General features: G+C 38.7%; 1 protein-coding gene across 1 annotated transcript in view; it reads right to left on the bottom strand.

Annotated features, from left to right (window-relative positions):
- LOC126184542 (katanin p60 ATPase-containing subunit A-like 1) overlaps positions 1 to 15,913 on the bottom strand; it is a 104,390-nt gene extending 88,477 nt beyond the window's left edge. The window contains exon 1 of the mRNA XM_049926951.1: positions 15,636 to 15,913. Coding sequence (XP_049782908.1) covers positions 15,636 to 15,639 — 4 coding nt within the window. The 5' untranslated portion in view covers positions 15,640 to 15,913. The remainder of the gene's footprint in view (positions 1 to 15,635) is intronic.
- Between the last annotated feature and the right edge of the window lie 3,474 nt (positions 15,914 to 19,387).

Raw genomic sequence — 19,387 nt, 5'->3', positions numbered from 1 at the left:
CAAGCTGCTTCCAGAGCATGCTGGTGAGGCTTATCAGCCAGTAACTGTCGACAATTGTATGATTTTTACCTGGCTTAAAGATTGGAATGATACTATTTCGCCACTGCAAAGGGAAAACACCATCGAGCCAAATGTGGTTCAAAACCTTAAGAGATCAAGCCATTGTGCAACAGTTAGATTGTGAATGGAATCAGGGCCTGGGGCCGTATTGTGAGATGAGGCAAGAGTCTGAAGCAATTCCCCATTAATGAAAGGTTCATTATATAATTCGGCATGCCAAGATATGCTATGAGCATCCCAGGTGTTGTGACTGCCATCCTGATTCTGAGACAGTGACAAAAATTGAACTAACACAAGTAACACAGAAAAAAAGAAAGTGATACTAGTGCTCGGTTGAGGACTTACGGTCACTATGCAAACTATTAGACTCAGCTTTATATTACATAAAATTGAACCTGAATAATACTAAATATACTAATGTTGCTAAGGTGAACTACTTATTTCAAATCATTAAAACTTACTTCTGAATTATTACAACAGTGTAGACATTGAACAGAGCAGACGACCTCCATGTGGACTGGCAGTGGGAGTAAACACAAATGTTAACATAAAAAAGCTATAATAAGCTAACCAACTGATTAGATGTTGAGACACCTAACTTCAAACATTTAAATAGTCTAAACTGGCCAATAAAGTTCGGTGCCTTAACTCCATTTGATTACTGAGAGTATTATCAGGAGACTGTCTTCTGGACTTTGTTATATATATTTCCTCAAGCATGTTTAAAACAGTGCCCTTTGTCTCCTTATGTAGTACCTCCAAGTTGTTGTGGAGATCAGAAATGGAGTGTTGTTATTTTGTACTCCATTAATTTAAAGAAGACTATTTTGTACAGACATTTCCATCAGAAGATACAAATCAAATAGGTGAGAACCTGGTTGTGTGTCACTTACAAGTGGCCTAAAAAAATACGGCTACAGCAGACCATTGGACATTTAATTCAGTTGCATTTTAATAGTTTTAACACCTGTACTTTAAAAAACTGTTCACTATATGAAGTTTCAAGCGATCATGTATAGCTATTTTAGCTGAGGTTGCCCCAGTTTTAAAATTATTCTGGGATAGAGATGGAACACAAAGTCATATGACCCACAACTTGTGGCTCCTTCAGCCACTGGCTGGTATCCAACTGCATATCAGCATAGTCCTGGGAAGGGGACGTTGCAAGGAACCCCTTCCCAGTAAGGGACCCCAGAGAAAGGCATTGCTTTTGCAGCCAGTGGTTGGAAACTGACATCCCGGGTGGGTAGGGAGTCAACACTTCCCAAGAGGATGTGAGGGAAGCAGTATGAGGAGGGTCCCTCCAACCACCTGGGGAGTGAGTGTATTCGAGTGTGCCCTAGGCAATCACATTTCTTCTTGGTCTCTTGATATAAGAGTCAGTCAAGTATTTTGGATTCCTGGATTTTCTTTTCTCATTGAAAAACAGTGAAGTCCAGTGAACAGGAGGAATGGTGCTGCCCACAGTTGACAAAGACTGGACGGAGGGGCACAAGGAGTGTTCATGTGCAATGGACATCCACAATCCCTGAAGACGGGCCTGGCGTTGCAACATGAAGGCACACGTCCAAATTGCAAGCACCTGTAGCACCGCATGGGAGGAGGAACATATGGCTTGACATCAGAGCGATACTTTACCCTGATCTCAGGCAACGAGTTGCCTCCAAAGGTCAAGATGAAAGCTCCAGTAACCCCCTGTTACTCTTGGTTGGACAAGACAGACAAAATACACTCCACATCACTCCAAATTGGCATGAAACTTGTCATCCATATGTAGAAGCAGATCAAGGTGAAAAATGATGCCCTGTACCATGTGGAGGCTGGGGGAGTTATAGTTACAAGAATGTCAACCAGCTTGTTACAGGTGAGCAGCACTCATGACTGAGCAGGGAAGGCTATATTAATCGAAACCGAGTCACTTTTCATATTTGAAAGTGCTGCTATTTCCTCAAATCTGTCCTCAAGGTGTTGAATGAAGGTTAGTGGTTTTCTAGTCGAAAAGGAATCACCATTGGTCATAGTACACACTTAGTACTGGGAGAAGTATTTCTCCCCTTGTCTCTGAGCTGTACGTTCCTCCCACTGCATAGCCAGAGAAGGAAATGTTGTGGGTTGGCAGGAGAGCCAACACCGGGTATGAGAGGAAGCCGAAAGGCACGCGTTTTAGCTCACGCAGACTGGCATGAGGTCTGGAACAGGACAAGGAAATTAGACTTTAGAAAAACGGACGTAGCTGGTGGAATTCTTAACTTTAATCCATTAATGATGAGCGTTGCTCTTGACGGTACATTATTCATAATCTCAATAGTAACTGGTAATGGCGCCTTGCTAGGTCATAGCAAATGACGTAGCTGAAGGCTATGCTAACTATCGGCTCAGCAGATGAGAGCGTATTTTGTCAGTGAACCATCGCTAGCAAAGTCGGTTGTGCAACTGGGGCGAGTGCTAGGAAGTCTCTCTAGACCTGCCGTGTGGCGGCGCTCGGTCTGCAATCACTGATAGTGGCGACACGCGGGTCAGACGTATACTAACGGGCCGCGGCTGATTTAAAGGCTACCACCTAGCAAGTGTAGTGTCTGGTGGTGACACCACAGGAAACACTGTTGGGTCATATCTCTCTGTGTTACAATAAGTTTTACCTCCAGAATAGACTGATGGGGCCATGCGGCCACCACAGGAAGAAAGTCTAATTCACATCAACACAATGGCTACCACACTAGGTCTATTGGTATAATAATGTTGCAGGAATGGAAGGGCGCAAAGAGAGAAGGGAACAAAAGCTGGAATATAGGCTGTGTTGGGTGACCTCCCTCAATGAACCACACTTCTGTAGCATCTGTTGCCTCAGTGTACAACATGAAGTCAATAGATTTATATTCCTGTGTATCCTTTTCCTTTTTGAAGACTGGGCAAACAGATGGATGTGGAGGATGGCATCCTGTGCAGTTGACACACAAAACTGGTTGTTCACAATAACTACCTTCTTGGAGTGATCTTCTGCAGTTACTGCATTTTGGGTCTCCAATGCAGCAGGATGACATACAATTAGTTAGTTAGTTAGTTAGTTCGTTGGTTGCGTGTTCCATTGATCAATCGCAAGGTACAGTAGCCGTTATGATGTGGAACATGTCAAGTGCACAAGAAATGCACATATGAAACAAGATTTTTTTAAAAATAAAGTTAAGGATAAATATTTCTATTATTTATCCCATTGCCTTAAATGGCACAAAATGCATATCCTATATTTAAAGATTTATTTATTCCTAGTCAAGAATTAACCTATGATATAGCAGGAGTTGTCAAGGAGATATGATTTCAACTTATTTTTGAAGCTATTACTGCTGTCTGTCCGACATTTTATTTCATCTGGTAATTTGTCAAAAAAATTTATAGCAGCATATTTTACCCCTTTCTGTGCCAAAGATAGGTTGAGTAAAGGATAGTGTAGTCTTTCTTTTTTCTGGTATTATAATCATGAATGTCACTTGTTTTTAAACTGTTCCATGTTGTTGAGAACAAATTTCATTAGCGAGTAAATGTACTGTGAGGCTGTTGTAAGAATTTCCAATCTTTTAAAAAGATGCCTACAAGATGTACGACTATGAACCCCACATATTATTTTAACCACTTTCTTTTGGGCAGTGAATACTTTTTGCCTAAATGTTGAGTTACCCCAAAATATTATTTTGTATGACATCAGAGAGTGAAAGTATGCAAAGTATGTTAGCTTACTAATTTCTACATCCTCAAAATTTGCAATTATTCTGATTGCAAAAGTTGCTGAGCCTAGTCACTTTCGAAGATCCAAAATGTGAATTTTCCAATTAAGATTCTCATCTATGTGTACACCCAAAAACTTATTATGCTCTACCCTGTCTACTGACTTCTATTGGTGTGTTATATTTATTGAAGGAACTGTACTTTTTTGCAGCAGAAAATTGGATGTACTGTGTTTTTTCAAAGTTTAGAGCAAGCCCATTTGCAGAAAACCAATTAATGACATTTCCAAAGACCTTATTTGTATCATTTTCAATTGGAGTTTCTTTTACCGGATTAATAATGATGCTTGTATCATCACCAAACAGTGTCAGTTCAGCTTCCTGTTTCAGATAGGAAGGGAGGTCATTCACATATATCAAGAACAGAAGGGGACACATGGTTGAACCCTGTGGAACACCTAATGTAATTTCACCCCAGTTAGATGAAGTGGCAAACTTATTTAAATCATATAAGGAAACTTTTTGCTTCCTGTTCTGTAGGTACAACTTAAACCATGCTATTCCATTTATACCGTAGAACTGTAATTTCTGAACATAATGTCATGGTTTACACAATCAAATGCTTTGGACAAGTCACAGAAAATTCCTATAGGTGACATTTTATTATTTAAAGACTATTATGGGGACAGTGAAATTGTATATTGCTGTCTCAGTGGAACAGCATTTTTGAAATCCGAACTGTGATTTACTAAGTATCCCATTACTGTTGAGATGGCTAACCGCTCGAGTACACTACTTTCTCAAAGATTTTTGAAAATGCTGTAAGCAAGGATACTGGCCAGTAATTATTGACATCTTTGGTGTCCCCTTTTTCGTAGAGCGGCCTGAAAATGGCATATTTTAACCTGCCTGGGAAAATACCTTGAGTTAATAATGCATTACATATGTGACTCAAAACATCAGCTGTAATTGCTCGACATTGTTTTAATATCTTATTAGAGATGTCATCTACTCCAACAGAACATTTATTTTTCAAAGATTTAATAATTTTACTTATTTCACGAGAGGTTGTTAGGTGAAACTTAATCTGACTAAATTTTTTCAAAACTGATTCTTCCATGTACTGCCTGGCTTTTTCTTTTGAACTGTTCTCACCAATTTTTTCTCCTACACTTAGGAAATGGTTGTTAAATACATTAGCTACTTGTGTACTGTTGGTTAGGATGGTCTCGTTCTCCTTAATAGTAATACTACCTACCCCAGTGGTTACTTTTCCTGTCTCCCTTCTAACAACATCCCATAGTGATTTTATTTTATTGCCGGAGTCATTAATTTCTTCTCTAACATACATATTTCTTGATTTCCTTACAGCTTTTCTCAGTATGTTACAATAATTTTTGTAGTGTAAAACTACTTCAGGATCGTTACTAATTCTTGCTGTCTCATAAAGTTCTCTTTTTCTTTCTGAAGATACTTTAATACCTGTAGTAATCCAAGGTTTCTTTGAAAAGTGTGTGGTGTTACATTTAGTAATTTTCTTTGGGAAACAATGTTCAAAAAGGGATATAAATTTATCAAGAAATAGGTTGCATTTATCATTAGAATTTGGCTCATTATATACATCTCCCCAATTAACATTTCTTAAGCTTTCTTTGAAGTGCTCTATAGATACTGGGTTGAGCGACCTTACATTTTTACTTAATGGTTTCCGAACTGTACACCCTGTTAGGTTTTGTAAGTTAATCAGTTGTGCATCATGGTCTGACAATCCATTTACCACAGGGAAAGCATGTTTTTGTTTTACATCCTCTTGCTGTACAAATACATTATCTATTAGCGTGCTACTGCCTTGAGCTATACATGTAGGGAAATTGAGCACTTGTTCTAAGTTATATGTTGTTAATAACACTTCTAGTTCACTTTTCCTCTCAGAATTATTTAGAAAGTTTACATTGAAATCACCACAGATTAATAACTACTACTTTTTGTCTGACAGACAGCACAATAGGGAGTCAAACTTTTTTTATGAATAGCTCCCAGTCTCCTGATGGTGACCTGTACACTGTTGCTAATATCAAAACTACATTATCTAGCTGAAGTTCACATGCACAAACCTCAAAGTGCTGATCAACACAAAATTTGCTTACTTATACAATTTTGCATTTATACCCTTGTTTTATGAAAATGGCAACTCCTCCATTATCCATCCTAGATCTACAAGTGTAAGATGCTAAATTATACCCACTTATACTGACACTATCCACGTTCACAGTTACACGGTGTTCAGACAGAGTATATCAATCTCATTCTTATTTTTGAGATCATCTAAACACACTAATAGCTCATCTACTTCATTTTTTATTCCCCTGATATTTTGATGAAGTAAGTTGATACTGCCCTTAGCTTTAACCCAATTTACTGTACATGAAGTTCCTTTCATTCTATTTATCTTGATTGTCATCTGTCTGGGCTTTGGCTTTAACCTAAAAAATCTGTCTGCCTGGACCCATTGACCACAGGGGTCACCCCTTGTGTGACGGTAGACCCCCTTACAGTTTCTGCTAATAGAGAAGATAACTTATTTTTCCCCATCCTATTCAGGTGCAGGCCATGTGTAGTGTATCCTCACCTACCAATAGCATTTACTGGAACAACACTTACGTGAGATTTTGCCGGTGTCTGGAGCATCCTGTTCAGCTCAGTGTTAACATGCTTTACAGCAGTGTTTACCCAGGGCGGATCATGGCACTGAAAGACCTCCATGAACCCCACAGTTGTGTGCTCAGTTTCTGCTCCTATTTTATCCAGGTCACTCCTAATACTGTATCTTGGATTCATAGCCAGGCTGTTTCCTACTCCCCCAACTATAATTACCTGATCTTCCTACTCAAAATCCCTGCATAGCTGACCTAAGCTATCTGTCACCTGGCTAAGGTTAGCACTTGGTTTCACAAAACTTGTGACCTGGTACCCTGCACCTAATTTCTCCTGAAGCTGCTGGCCCACACCCCTCCCATGACTGCTGCCTAAAAGTAGAATTCCTCTTTTTCCTATTCTGGTTTGATTCCGACCTGTCTCTTTTCTTTAAGCTAATATTCTGCTTCAACCTACTTTCAACTACATCTGGACGAGGCCCTTCCTCCACTTCAGATAGCAAGCCAAACTGATTTACTAATTGAATTTCTGGAGTTTTTTCAATGAAAGCTTGAGCATCAGAAGCACCTCATGGACAGTGACACTTAAGGTTTCACGTCACACCTGTACAAAATGACCATTTTTTTCTGGGAGTACATTTCCTTTGAAGGCTAAGATACAGGTGCCTGTATCTGTTCAGCTTTTCTTGGGATCTTCTCAGACACATTGGACAAAATGCACAACTTGCAACTGAAGATTAGGCCATATCTCTGTGAAATATACCTTCAACCATATTCAAAGTTTTGTGGGGGGAGGGGGGGGGGGGGGGCAAGGGTCACACAGCTGTTCACTTGGGTGAAGAGCTGTAGGTTGTGCAGCACCAGTCAGTGGTTTTTATCAATAGCGATCCATTGCGCATTTCTCCCAATGGCTCAACTTCTCCAAATTTATCTTCAGTATGTTCCACAAAAAAATAATTGCTTTGTCACAGTAAAAACATCTCCATCAGTTCAAGTACATACTAAGTATTGGATAAACAGTTTTGCTCCCAGATGTCTTCCTTGTCCCTCCTCCTATGTGGGAACCAGGTTAGGGAAAGCAATAGGGTTATAACTGTCCACAATGGAATTTCTATACCTTTCTGACGAGACTGCCGCATCAGAACAGTCATTGATTTAGTGTAATTTAATACATTTCATGTGCAAAACACCCACCCTGATGCCATCTACTCTGATCATTGGGTGTCCCCCCCACGAGTGCCACCCAGACACAGCCTAAGCCATCTAGCACAATGGCCACTGATGGGAGCCTCAATGACCCAAGACATTGGGCAACTACTACTTGGAGTGCATGGGGAACTAGCAGCAGTGTAATCCCTGTTTGTCATGGGGCTCAACTGAAATGGTAAACAATAACCCCAGCACACCGTATTGGCTACCATGTTTGGTTGGAAGGGAATGGAAGACCCTATACAAGTATGTGTGCAGATGATCTTTAACACTGCTTGCAGTAGATACAAATTTGTGTGTTCTTCCCAAATCAATCAACACTACAGAAAAAATTGGAAAATTAAGGTCAAAACAAGGAGAACAAAATTTACTTTAGCCAAAAGTGACGAATGAATGAATATTTCGAGAATGGAAAGCAGAGCCCATGGAATATTGGAAAAAACATCAAAGGTTGCCACCATGAGAAAGGGAGAAAACAAAGGAAGGATAGTCAGAGATGAGAGACTACAGCATAGGAAAGGAAAGGAAAAAGATGCTCCAATAGCTTGGGGGCCCCGTGCTCTCCAAGCATTTACTGATGAAAGCGTTGTGAGCCCCCTGAGAGTTTGAGAATTTTATTCAACCAGATTACATCTATCAAAATAGTTCCCCAAACCAATATTAAAATTTTTTTTGTTAATTTCAGTTTTTATGGAACATGTGTGATTAAAAATTGAAAAAGGCTAGTAAAATATAGACCCCTTCTTTTCTTCTGGTGATAAAATTGTGAACAGTATGGAAATGATATTCAGTTAGATTAGCAAGCCCTCAATGAATAGCAGGCTAAGTCACTCTGTAGGCAGTCCCTGCAAAGAAAACTGTCTATCCTTGCCTAGCACAGGATCCTGGTACTGCAGAGCCACACATACCATAACTGCAACTATTTAATATTTAATGTATGTGGTAACGACTCCATTGAGGTTTCTAGCATATATGGGAAGTGGTGCACAGCATTGAAAAACATGTTACAGTTACAAACTTCATTAGATCAGATGAACCATCGGCACTCATTCTGTATGAGTATTTGACATCAAGTACATAATGTTGTTGCTTTCATGGTGCAGGAAATTGGTTGTGCAGAGGGCTATTCTCTTACTATTATTTCTCTACAAAGCTGTGTTTATTTTTTTTTTATTTTTTTTATTTACTATTGATTTCAAAGCAACTATAGCTTCATCTTCTAACAGTTTAACACTATTAGCAATGTGATATACCATCACGAATACACTGCTGGAAAAATGTAACACCCTTAAGGAGTGTCCAGTGTCCATCAGTTACAGTTCATGGTCACATTTGGTGTTTTACAGCAGCTGTGACACAACATACTACTATTAGTATACAACAACTGCCCTGGCCAACAAGATCACCAGAGCTCTCACTAAAGCAAGAATACCCATCTGTGTTGCTGCTGGAGATGGGTACACTGTGTATTGGTGTGACTGGGCATCCTTTATTCTGATGTGTGTTTCATTTGGTCTGAATTTGTGATCATGTACTTCTACCAAGAGAATACCTTCTCTTATCCATAACACAAACATAAGCAGTGGAAAGAATACACAAAAAGGTACAAGACCACACTGATTAAACTCTCAGGTGAAATAGTAACATTTATTAAACCACAGAATGAAACTGTTCCAGAGAGACAATTTTGGTTTATAGTGCCTTGTACATGGGCTATCCAAGAGACACTCTTTAATAATAATACCGAAACTGAATATACATGTTTTGTCAAGTACTTTGGCTGCTTTTCCAATAGCTGTCTTTGAAATTAAGGCATTTGTCGTACCATGGCACCGGTTTGTGTATACCCTCTTCATACCATGTGGCCTCCTGGCTATTCAACAAGGTCATTACAGAGTCCTTCAGGTGTCTTCATTTGCAAAATGTTTACCAGCAAGGGACACCCGCAATAACATACGTTTTTCATGTTAGGTGCATTGTGCTGTCACCTACTGCCAGGTACCAGGTACTCCATATCAGCGACCTCAGTAGTCATTAGACATAGTGAGAGAGCAGAATGGGGTGCCCCGTGGAACTCATGGACTTCAAACTGGTCAGGTGACTGGGTGTCACTTGTCATACATCTGTACGCAAGATTTCCATACCCTTAAACATCCCTAGGTCCACTGTTTCCGGTGTGATACGGAAGTGGAAACGTGAAGGGACACATACAGCACAAAAGCGTACAGGCTGACCTCGTCTGTTGGCTGACAGAGACCGAGGACAGTTGAAGAGGGCCATAATGTGTAATAGGCAGACATCTATCCAGACCATCGCACAGGAATTCCAAACTGCATCAGGATCCACTGCAAGTGCTATGACAGTTAGGCAGGAGGTGAGAAAACTTTGATCTCATGTGGCTGCTTATAAGCCACACATCATGCCACTAAATGCTAAATGACGCCTTGCTTGGTGTAAGGAGCGTAAACATTGGACGATTAAACAATGGAAAAATGTTGTGTGGAGTGACAAAGCACAGTACACAATGTAGCAATCCGATAGCAGGGTGTGGGTATGGCGAATGCCCGATGAATGTCATCTGCCAGTGTAGTGACAACAGTAAAATTCGGAGGCAGTGGTGTTACGGTGTGGTCGTGTTTTTCACGGAGAGGGCTTGGACGCCTTGTTGTTTTGTGTGGCACTATCACAACACAGGCCTACATTGATGTTTTAAGCACCTTCTTGCTTCCCACCATTGAAGAGCAATCTGGGGATGGTGATTGCATCTTTCAACACGATCGAGCATCAATGCACAGCCTGTGGTGGAGTGGTTACACGACAATAACATCTCTGTAATGGACTATCCTGCACAGAGTCCTGACTTGAATCCTATAGAACACCTTTGGGATGTTTTGGAACATCGACTTCATGCCAGCCCTAACCAACTGACATCAATACCTCTCCTCAGTGCAGCACTCCATGAAGAATGGGCTGCCATTTCCCAAGAAACCTTCCAGCACCTGAATGAACATATGCCTGTGAGAGTGGAAGTTGTCAACACTAAGGGTGGACCAACACCATATTTAATTCCAGCATTATCAATGGAGGGGGTGCCATGAACTTTTAAGTCATTTTCAGCTAGGTGTCTGGATACTTTTGATCACATAGTGTATTCCTTCAGTTTTGGAAACAGGAAAAGTCCAATGGTACCAGGTTCGGATTGTAGGGAGGACACTCAAAGATGTCCCACAGGAATCTCACGCAGCAACGCTTCTGTCTGCTGGTCAGAATGTGGACGTGCATTGTCATGTGGAAGAACAATTCCACACAAGCGCTTGCCTCTTCGGCAGTTCTGGATAGCACAACAAAGATGTTCAGGGGTAGCACAGTATGCATCAGAACTGATTGTTGTGCTGTGAGGTATGAAATTCATAAGTAGGACCCCTCCCCATCGCCGATTACAGACACCATCAATTTTTGACTTGATGCACTCTGTTAGAACAAGAATGCTTTCTGTGGCAACTGAGGATGACACCAATTCACAGATTGTTGCTTCATTGTTGGGGTATTATGATAAACCAATGTTTCATCTTGTTACCATATGGTCAGTAAAAATCCCTTTTGTAACACTCCAAGAACACTAATGCATCACCTGTTCTCCCAGCTTTCTGATTATTCGTGAGCACACGTGGCACCCACCGTGCACAGTTTTTCTGTTACCCTATGTGCTGACAGACAATGTCAGGCATACCTGAACAAGACACTTCCTTACATTGTTCATGCATGTCAATAATTGTGTATTCTCTCAAGTGATGTCATCCACCTTTTGTTTCCACACATCTGTGATGACGGAGGTTCACACTGACCTCTCTTCATCATTAACAGATGTTCCCCCTTTCGTAAACATTATGTGCCACTTTTGGACACTAGTTGCATTCATTACGCCTTCGCCACAAATAGTAAAAAGTCTGTGGTGAATGTCACAGGGTCTAACACTTTCTGCCTGCAGGAAACGTTATAACATCTTCCACCTCCTCACAGTCTGCATGACCCATAACCAGCACAGTCACTGTCACAGTCGTATCTGCACTTACCATGTGAACAGTTACAACCACATTAGGTAGCTGTTCCACATCACAATTAACACCAGAAACCACTGATTGGCTGCCACAAGACAGGTGTGCAAACTGTATGTGCAAATGTTCTTTACTTGCTGGGTGGCTCTCGTACAACAGAATCTCCAGCACCCACAAATTGTGAAAACTTAACATGTGATTAGCCGCATGGCGTAATTATTGAAGTTACTGATTAATATGTCAAGTAGGACTTTCATACTGGTACAGGAATGGGACTTCTTATGAAGTTCATAGAACAACATTTACTGCAATCCACTGATATCTTTAGCTCAGCACCCAACATAGGAAATTATGGTACTTTCTTTATGCTCATTTTAGATTAAATTTCCTTAACTGCCAAAGATGTTCAGACTATTACTACACTAATGATTAAAATAAAGGATATGATCAGGACTAAGTCGTCATTATGGCATCTATATCATCATCAGACAATCAGTCTCATTTATTTTAAGTAATTTGAGCAGATACATTGTTGTTATTATTATTAATATCTTCGAACACTGAAAACTTGTAAATATCAAACCAGTTGGAAAATAGAAATTTTCAGGAGGGATGAAAACATAAGTATGAAATTTGCAATGTGTAAATTTTTGTAATGACACATTCACTGTGTCCACAAATTCTGAACAGAGTTATCACTTAGTGCCCTAAATGTTCTACATTACCCATGAGCCTGTCACCACAACCTTTATTTAAAAAAGGTTGTGCCGATGGTGACTTCTCTGGAAACAGTGGTATAACAGTATCACAAACTTCAATGCACTCACCATCAAGACTTAACGAGAGATGAGCTTTTGATAAGTTGATGTTCAACAGTAATTAAACAGCTATGATATCAAAGGAAGATAAGTACAAATAACTAAGTACAGAATTTCTCAGGATATTTAGTCTGAGCATTTGCAGAACAGGGAGCTCAATATTAATTAGTTCTCAAATCCCTCAGTTTAACTTTTAAAATATATGCTTGCACTGCTCTAAGCTCAAGTAACCTCATAATCAGTGAGGATCATTAATAAAATAAATAAAAGAGTATGTAGCACAGCAACCATGTGCTAATGATGAAAGATGTGTAGACACAACACACTAGCACAGTTTGCATTTTCTCCAACATTTGGACCAGTAAAGTCACCTAATTCAAAAACTATAGCCTACCAGTTGTAAATATTCGGTACATTATTTTAGTAATTTACTGTTAAAGTTTGCTACAGACTTAAAAGCCTCGTTTAATTTATGCTCATATTCCAGTAAATTTTCAAATTATTTAAGATTTTGGCATACTCTCCACTTAAAGTTGTGCTGTTACATATGATACCCATATGGGGATGGGTGACAGAATTCGCATATGGCAGCCATATAAAATTCACCAATGAAAAATAATTATGAAGTGACTTTATATAAACATAATGATCAAATCACTCTGGCATATATATGAGAATATACTTCCAGACATGAAGTAGGAAATTCTTTTCTCTATCACTTTCAATACTATAATTATTGCAGCAGACAGAAACAACACTCAAAACAGGGTGATTAATACCTCAAAAGGTAATGGCCTCATTTACTTGAAAAGAATCCTATACGTGCTGGATACAATATGCACTATGAAGTATAGCACAGAAAAAAGGCATAAAAAGATGAACGGAAATAAATTAACACATTTTCTTTTAAGCAATAAATTAAGAGATTAATTTCAGCCTGACTATATGGTGCAGTGTGCTATTTAGAAATCATATTACAAACCAAGACATATTCAAATGAAATACACATGAAGAAAATGTATATATTTTAATGTGAGTGTTTCTGGGGTTGGTTTTCCTTTTCATTTTTGCTACCTAAAAGTAGGCAGCAGACTCCTGTAGCAGCCCTGCAAAGGAAGAAATGAAGCAAGTGACACCCAAGTAGTGTCTGTATTCGCAAGTGCTCACACATTTACGCATATTTTGAGAGTAAACTCGAAAAATTTTGCAGTTTAACTGCAGAATTAGTGTGTTTGCAACAGATGTTAATATTGCTGTATAACTTCATTAGAAACATCATTATTTTTGAATTGATCCAAGGATGGACAGAAGATTAGGGTTTAACATCCCTTTGATGAGGTCATTAGAGATATAGCAAAAGCTAAGATTGAGGAAGGAAGGGAACAAAGTGAGCCATGCTCTTTCACAGGAACCGTCCTTGCATTCAACTTAAGCAATTTGGGAAAATCACTGGAAATCTAAATCTGGACCATACTGTTATTTGAATCACCTTTCTCCTTAATACAAATATAGTAGCTGTCCACTGTGCCGTTTCAACTGATAACGAGAAAAAGACACTTCTACCAGTGGCATAGCTCAGAAACAGATGAAGTGGTCATAACTACTGTCCCCTAACACAGTCAGTGACTAACATAGACTTTTGCTTTAAATTTGTGTGGCATGAACTCAATGATATTGACAGTTCCCAAGAAAGATTTTATCACGTCATGAAGAACAATTACCTTCTCTGAGACAGTTGTGGGATGTACCATCCTAATAGTATTGTGCATCTGAAGTGAATACTGGGGAGGTTAAACATATTTACAGTACAGTATTTGCACAATATTTTATCCTTGTACCATACTAAACTCTATATAGTCAATTATACACTACTGGAGTACAAGAGGCCAATGGCATTAATCTCATCCCTGTACCTTTATCTGTCAATGAACCTCTTCCAATGGCATGAAAATGTTATGAATTAAACTTTGGGTCACTGAAACAGTCTTCACAAAGGGGCAGCCAACAAGGGAACAACAGCATTCAGCAGTGGAACCCCTACAGACAACGGACAACTGCTTCAATTCTCAAGGTAACAATATTGTTTTGTCATATGTTCACTAACAGGGACAGAATAGAACATGAAGAATATTCATTTATCTTGTTTTGTGATTTGGAATGTAGTTCGAAGGAACAGACTGACCTGCAGTAAAGCTCAACACTTATGTCAGGTTGGAAATTGACAATTTGTTTGGGAGCTGGCAAAGCCACCAAATAAAATGTCAAGAAATTACCTATACTTCTGGATTTTGATGAGTCAAAGAAAGTTGGTATCAACAGATTCAATGAGTCTCCGAGATTTAAACACACACTTGTACACAGCAAAATGTTTTACGGTAAGAGAAGAATACTTCACGTACTAGATGATTTTGTCTACTGACAGGTTTGGACGGTGATAAGAGAACCAGAACATTGTCAATAACATATACTCTAATAACTTAAAAATTAAATAAAGGCCTGCACTTTAAACTGACAATCACGGAAATGAAAATTACCGTTGTCACTTCTTTTCATATTGAAAATTATTCTACGAAATTTCTGATTATTCTCCCAATGATTTTAAAGGTTTTTCTATAGCATAGTCACCTTCGAAAAATATAAAAACCTTTTTTGTAACAAAATTATTCATCAAACACTTCGTAGTTACGGTTATTTTACGTAAAATAACAACAAAAGAAAGGTCTCGAGTTTCTGGTGCAACAGTTTTCAAGCTATTAACGGGTCAGTGCGTAGGTTATCATTGTCCTAAATCATACACGAACTTGAACTAAAATGCAGCTTCATGGTGTAAGAGCTGACGGCCGTAATATTTTATACGTTTTGACTACCCATTGAACATAAACAATTCGCCACATGCACTACCATCTAATGGAGTCCAAAATAGTTTAAGAAGAGATGTAAATGCACCTTAATCCTTCAGTAATTGGCTACTGCAGAGGGTGAATAATGTTTGTTGTGAAACACATAGGCTAGTAAAGTATTGCAACTTTTAAATGCACGACGGCGTTTTCATTTCCGAATTTTCAACTGATAACTATTTTGGCTCCATATATATCATATCAACACTTTTGCATTACTTACACATTAATAGAGGCAATATGCAAGCGACGCTGCTATTCAGTCGAACATTTCCATAACATATCCACCTTGTTCACTACTACTGGCACTTAGATGACAGTAATACCAATGGGTATTTGTGTGTATACAATAAATAAAGGCACAAACTTGATTTATGTTGACCCAAGTCCAAAAAACCTAGGGAGTTTACGCAAAATCATCGACTACCAAGTTTCACCTACACAAGCAACAAAACTCAAACAAATCTCTACAAGTTCAGCGTTTACGTGCTAGTCGACTTCTGTCAGATACTACGATCGATTGTCTGCTACGATCGACGCTATGCACATGCCTTTTTCGATAATTCTTTGATGTACACGTTTATCTTCATATCTACTTCTACGGCTATACTCTGCAAACCATGGAGGTAGAATAAGGGGAGATGGCGCTACAGACTTACGCTGTAAGTTGTTTTGAAGCCAGTGGGCGGGGCCTGCCGCCATCTTGGATCCCCCAAAACATTAGCAGACGAGCGTTTACAATTGCTTCTTGTTCGTTATTTCTGTCTTGTGCACACGATATTTATTTCATATAGTAAATGTTACACTGTTTTAGTGAACAACACAGCATAAGGAACGCAACTTCATACGTTTTTCTGGTCTTAAATGCGTATTCGATACAGTACTACGACACGAAAACATGACGCTTCTGGTCTCAGTACTGTAATTCCTTTTTGTTTATACACTTCGAATAACCGAGAAGAGAAGTATGTGCTATGAATAGCGTGCTTTCTTAATCCATTTCTATTCACTTTGATTGTGTTTGTGTCGATAATTGATAGAGCCAGAACTCCAAAAGCAATTATTGATAGTTTAGAGGCACCGATTTGCATTCGTTGCATTTTCAAGTCGAATGCAAATTTTAAATGTTCAAGTTTGCAAGAAACTTACCTTATTTCCTTTGGTGTCCCATAGATGTCTGCAAGGATGATATAAACAAGACAGCTGTCATGTCAACAAAGTGAATGATTCGTTAAATTACGAAGTAAAAGAACGGAATTTAAGATTGTCAGGCCCATTGTAGTTTACACATCTGCTTTGTTCATTAACTGTACCTACCAAGTGACATTCAGTGTGGCAAATAACAGCAATTTACAGGGTAACACGACAACACAGTGATTAATATAATGATCTAAATAGCCTGGACTTAGATAGGGAATTTGCTTTAACAAATATATATTTAACCACTGTAACAGGTGTTTCGCACATTTTATTTAAGATTTAACTAACTACATGTAGTTACATTACTTCTATATTAAATTATCGAATTTTAAAACATTAGTCCCCATTTCCAAGATATTTCTTGCCAGGACTTTTCAGTTACTTGGGAATAACAAAACAATGAAAACCAAGTGTATTGCTCACCTCCAGATAGCTCTTCGTGTTGGATTGATAGGAAATCTTAAGTCTAATCACAGAAATAAAACCATACTGTATAACTTACAGTGCATCAGAATTTCAAGTATATATAAGAAAATAGCGCTTAAATAAGTCCACTTACGAATGAAACGTGATTTGTTTAAACTTTAGACTACAATCAGAACGATTAGTACACCCATAAGCGACACAAGCTGGCGTTTTTTATCAAAACACTTCACAATTACACGGAATCAAACCACCAGAAGCGAATGTTTTGGGGTAGGTAACATGGCGGATCTTCACTTGGGTTGGCTTCAAGTTTGTGACGTCATGACAACTCCTCTTATTTTTACCTCCATGCTGCAAACTATTGTAAAGCGCATGATAGAGGATACGTTCCATTGCGCCAATTATTTCAGATTTTCCCCTTTCCATTCATTTATGAAGTTCAGGAAACATGATTGCTTAAACGCATCTGTGCGTGCTGTAATAAATCTTGTCTTCGCGAACCCTACGCAGGCAATGCGTGGGGGATCGTACTATATTCCTAGCTTTATCACTTACTTATAGTTGGTACTAGAAACTGTCTAAAGACTTTCAAGGTATAGCGTCTGTCTTCAAGCGTCTGACAGTAAAATTCTTTCAGAATCTCCCTGAAACTCTCCAATGGACCATAGAAACCTGTAACCAATTGTTCTGCCCAACATTGTATACGTTCAATATCCACCGTTAGTCCCATCTCGTACAAGTCACACACACTTGAATAATATTCTATGGCCGGCGGCACGAGTGCTTGCATGCAATTGTCTCTTCACACTAATTGTATTTTCCTATTATTCTACCAATAAAGTTTATTTACCTATGACTGAGCTAATGTGATAGTCCCATTTCATATAAAGATTGTTACACCCAGGTATTGACATTAGTTGACCGATTCCAGTTGTGACTCACTGATCCTGTAGTCATAGAATACCATGTTTCCCATTTTATGAAGCACAAGATTTTACATTTCTGAACACCTTTAAACGGGTATCCTTCTGGTGGAAGTTGGTGAGGAATCAAAAGTAGCCCGTTAACAGCAGAAACCTTGATTTTACTAACAAAGTATACTGGCAACTTGTATCAAAGTCAGGAAGGCGCTGGGTGGACATTGTACCCATCGCAATAGACGTTGCATAGAGGTGACGCAGCTGAATATTGCTACGTCTAGCTCAGCACGGCAGTGAGGAGATGTAGCCCAGATAGCACAGTAAACCGGTTTCAAACTTGTTTCCAGATGTAAAGTTCAAGTATATAAGCTTGATCAAAGCTGGAATATTCAGGCCTGTTAGTTGGATTCAAGCTTGAAAAAAACATCAAAGTTGGCAGAGTTCAAGCTATATTTCAAGTTGGACTTATCAAGTTTGGCTCCAGCTGTATCTACACACATGGAATACAGCCGGGTATTTACAGCTTGTTTTAAGCTATATAATTATTAATCTGAATTTATTGAACCTAATTAATTAAATAAATATCAGAATGGAAATGGTGTGAAAAATTATCAAGACATTTATGTTTAAATTTTTTTATTTTCAAAGTGTTTAAAACTGTTTTATTTCAAAATTTAATTATTCTGACGCCCCTCCGGCCCCAGCACACAGACCAGAGCAGGATCAAATTTCGCTGACTTCTGCTGGTATAATGATCCTGTAACAGGTGAAAGAAAATGTTAGCCACACCTAAACATAACAAATGTAAAAAGTTGAAACTGATCAACCTAAATATGAAAAGTAATGTTACGCTTATTATGAATATGCTTAACTTTTGCCAAGCATGAGTCACAAGAAATTTTGTGTCCATCACCACAGAAATAATTAACAGCTTCAACAAAATCTCTCAAGCCTGATGGCGTAATAACAGGCTGCAACTCTGACTTTACTGTTGCCCCAACTTTAAGACTTCTTTGACTTGAATTTTTTGAGCATATTTACTTCGTGCAAGAGTGTCATACTAATGGGAAGAAATTTCATATTACCGCAATTGAAGAGCAGTCAAAGCTACGTAAATATAAAAGACTGACACCTATGTAGTGACTGGTTCTTGATGTACTCTTTCCTGTTCACCATGTCATTACTATTTGTATTCACAAAGAAACTTTTCGCACTTCACGATTATTCATTCATGGTGTGACACACGCGAGTACTTACAAGTAAACAAATGTAATAGAACGATATATATAAAAAGGCGAGATTTTAAAAATAACATTAAGTTTTAATTTATTGGTGCCACGTACTAGAGAGCTAGTTTAAAATGATCTCTTTTTGCTGAACAACTTGTAATATGTATTCTTAGCTGGTAATCCATTTCACTTTCATCCAG

Source organism: Schistocerca cancellata, chromosome 4 (assembly GCF_023864275.1).
Source record: "Schistocerca cancellata isolate TAMUIC-IGC-003103 chromosome 4, iqSchCanc2.1, whole genome shotgun sequence".
Lineage (NCBI taxonomy): Eukaryota > Metazoa > Arthropoda > Insecta > Orthoptera > Acrididae > Schistocerca > Schistocerca cancellata.
Note: the sequence above shows the minus strand (reverse complement) of the source record. Positions and strands in the feature narration are given on the sequence as shown.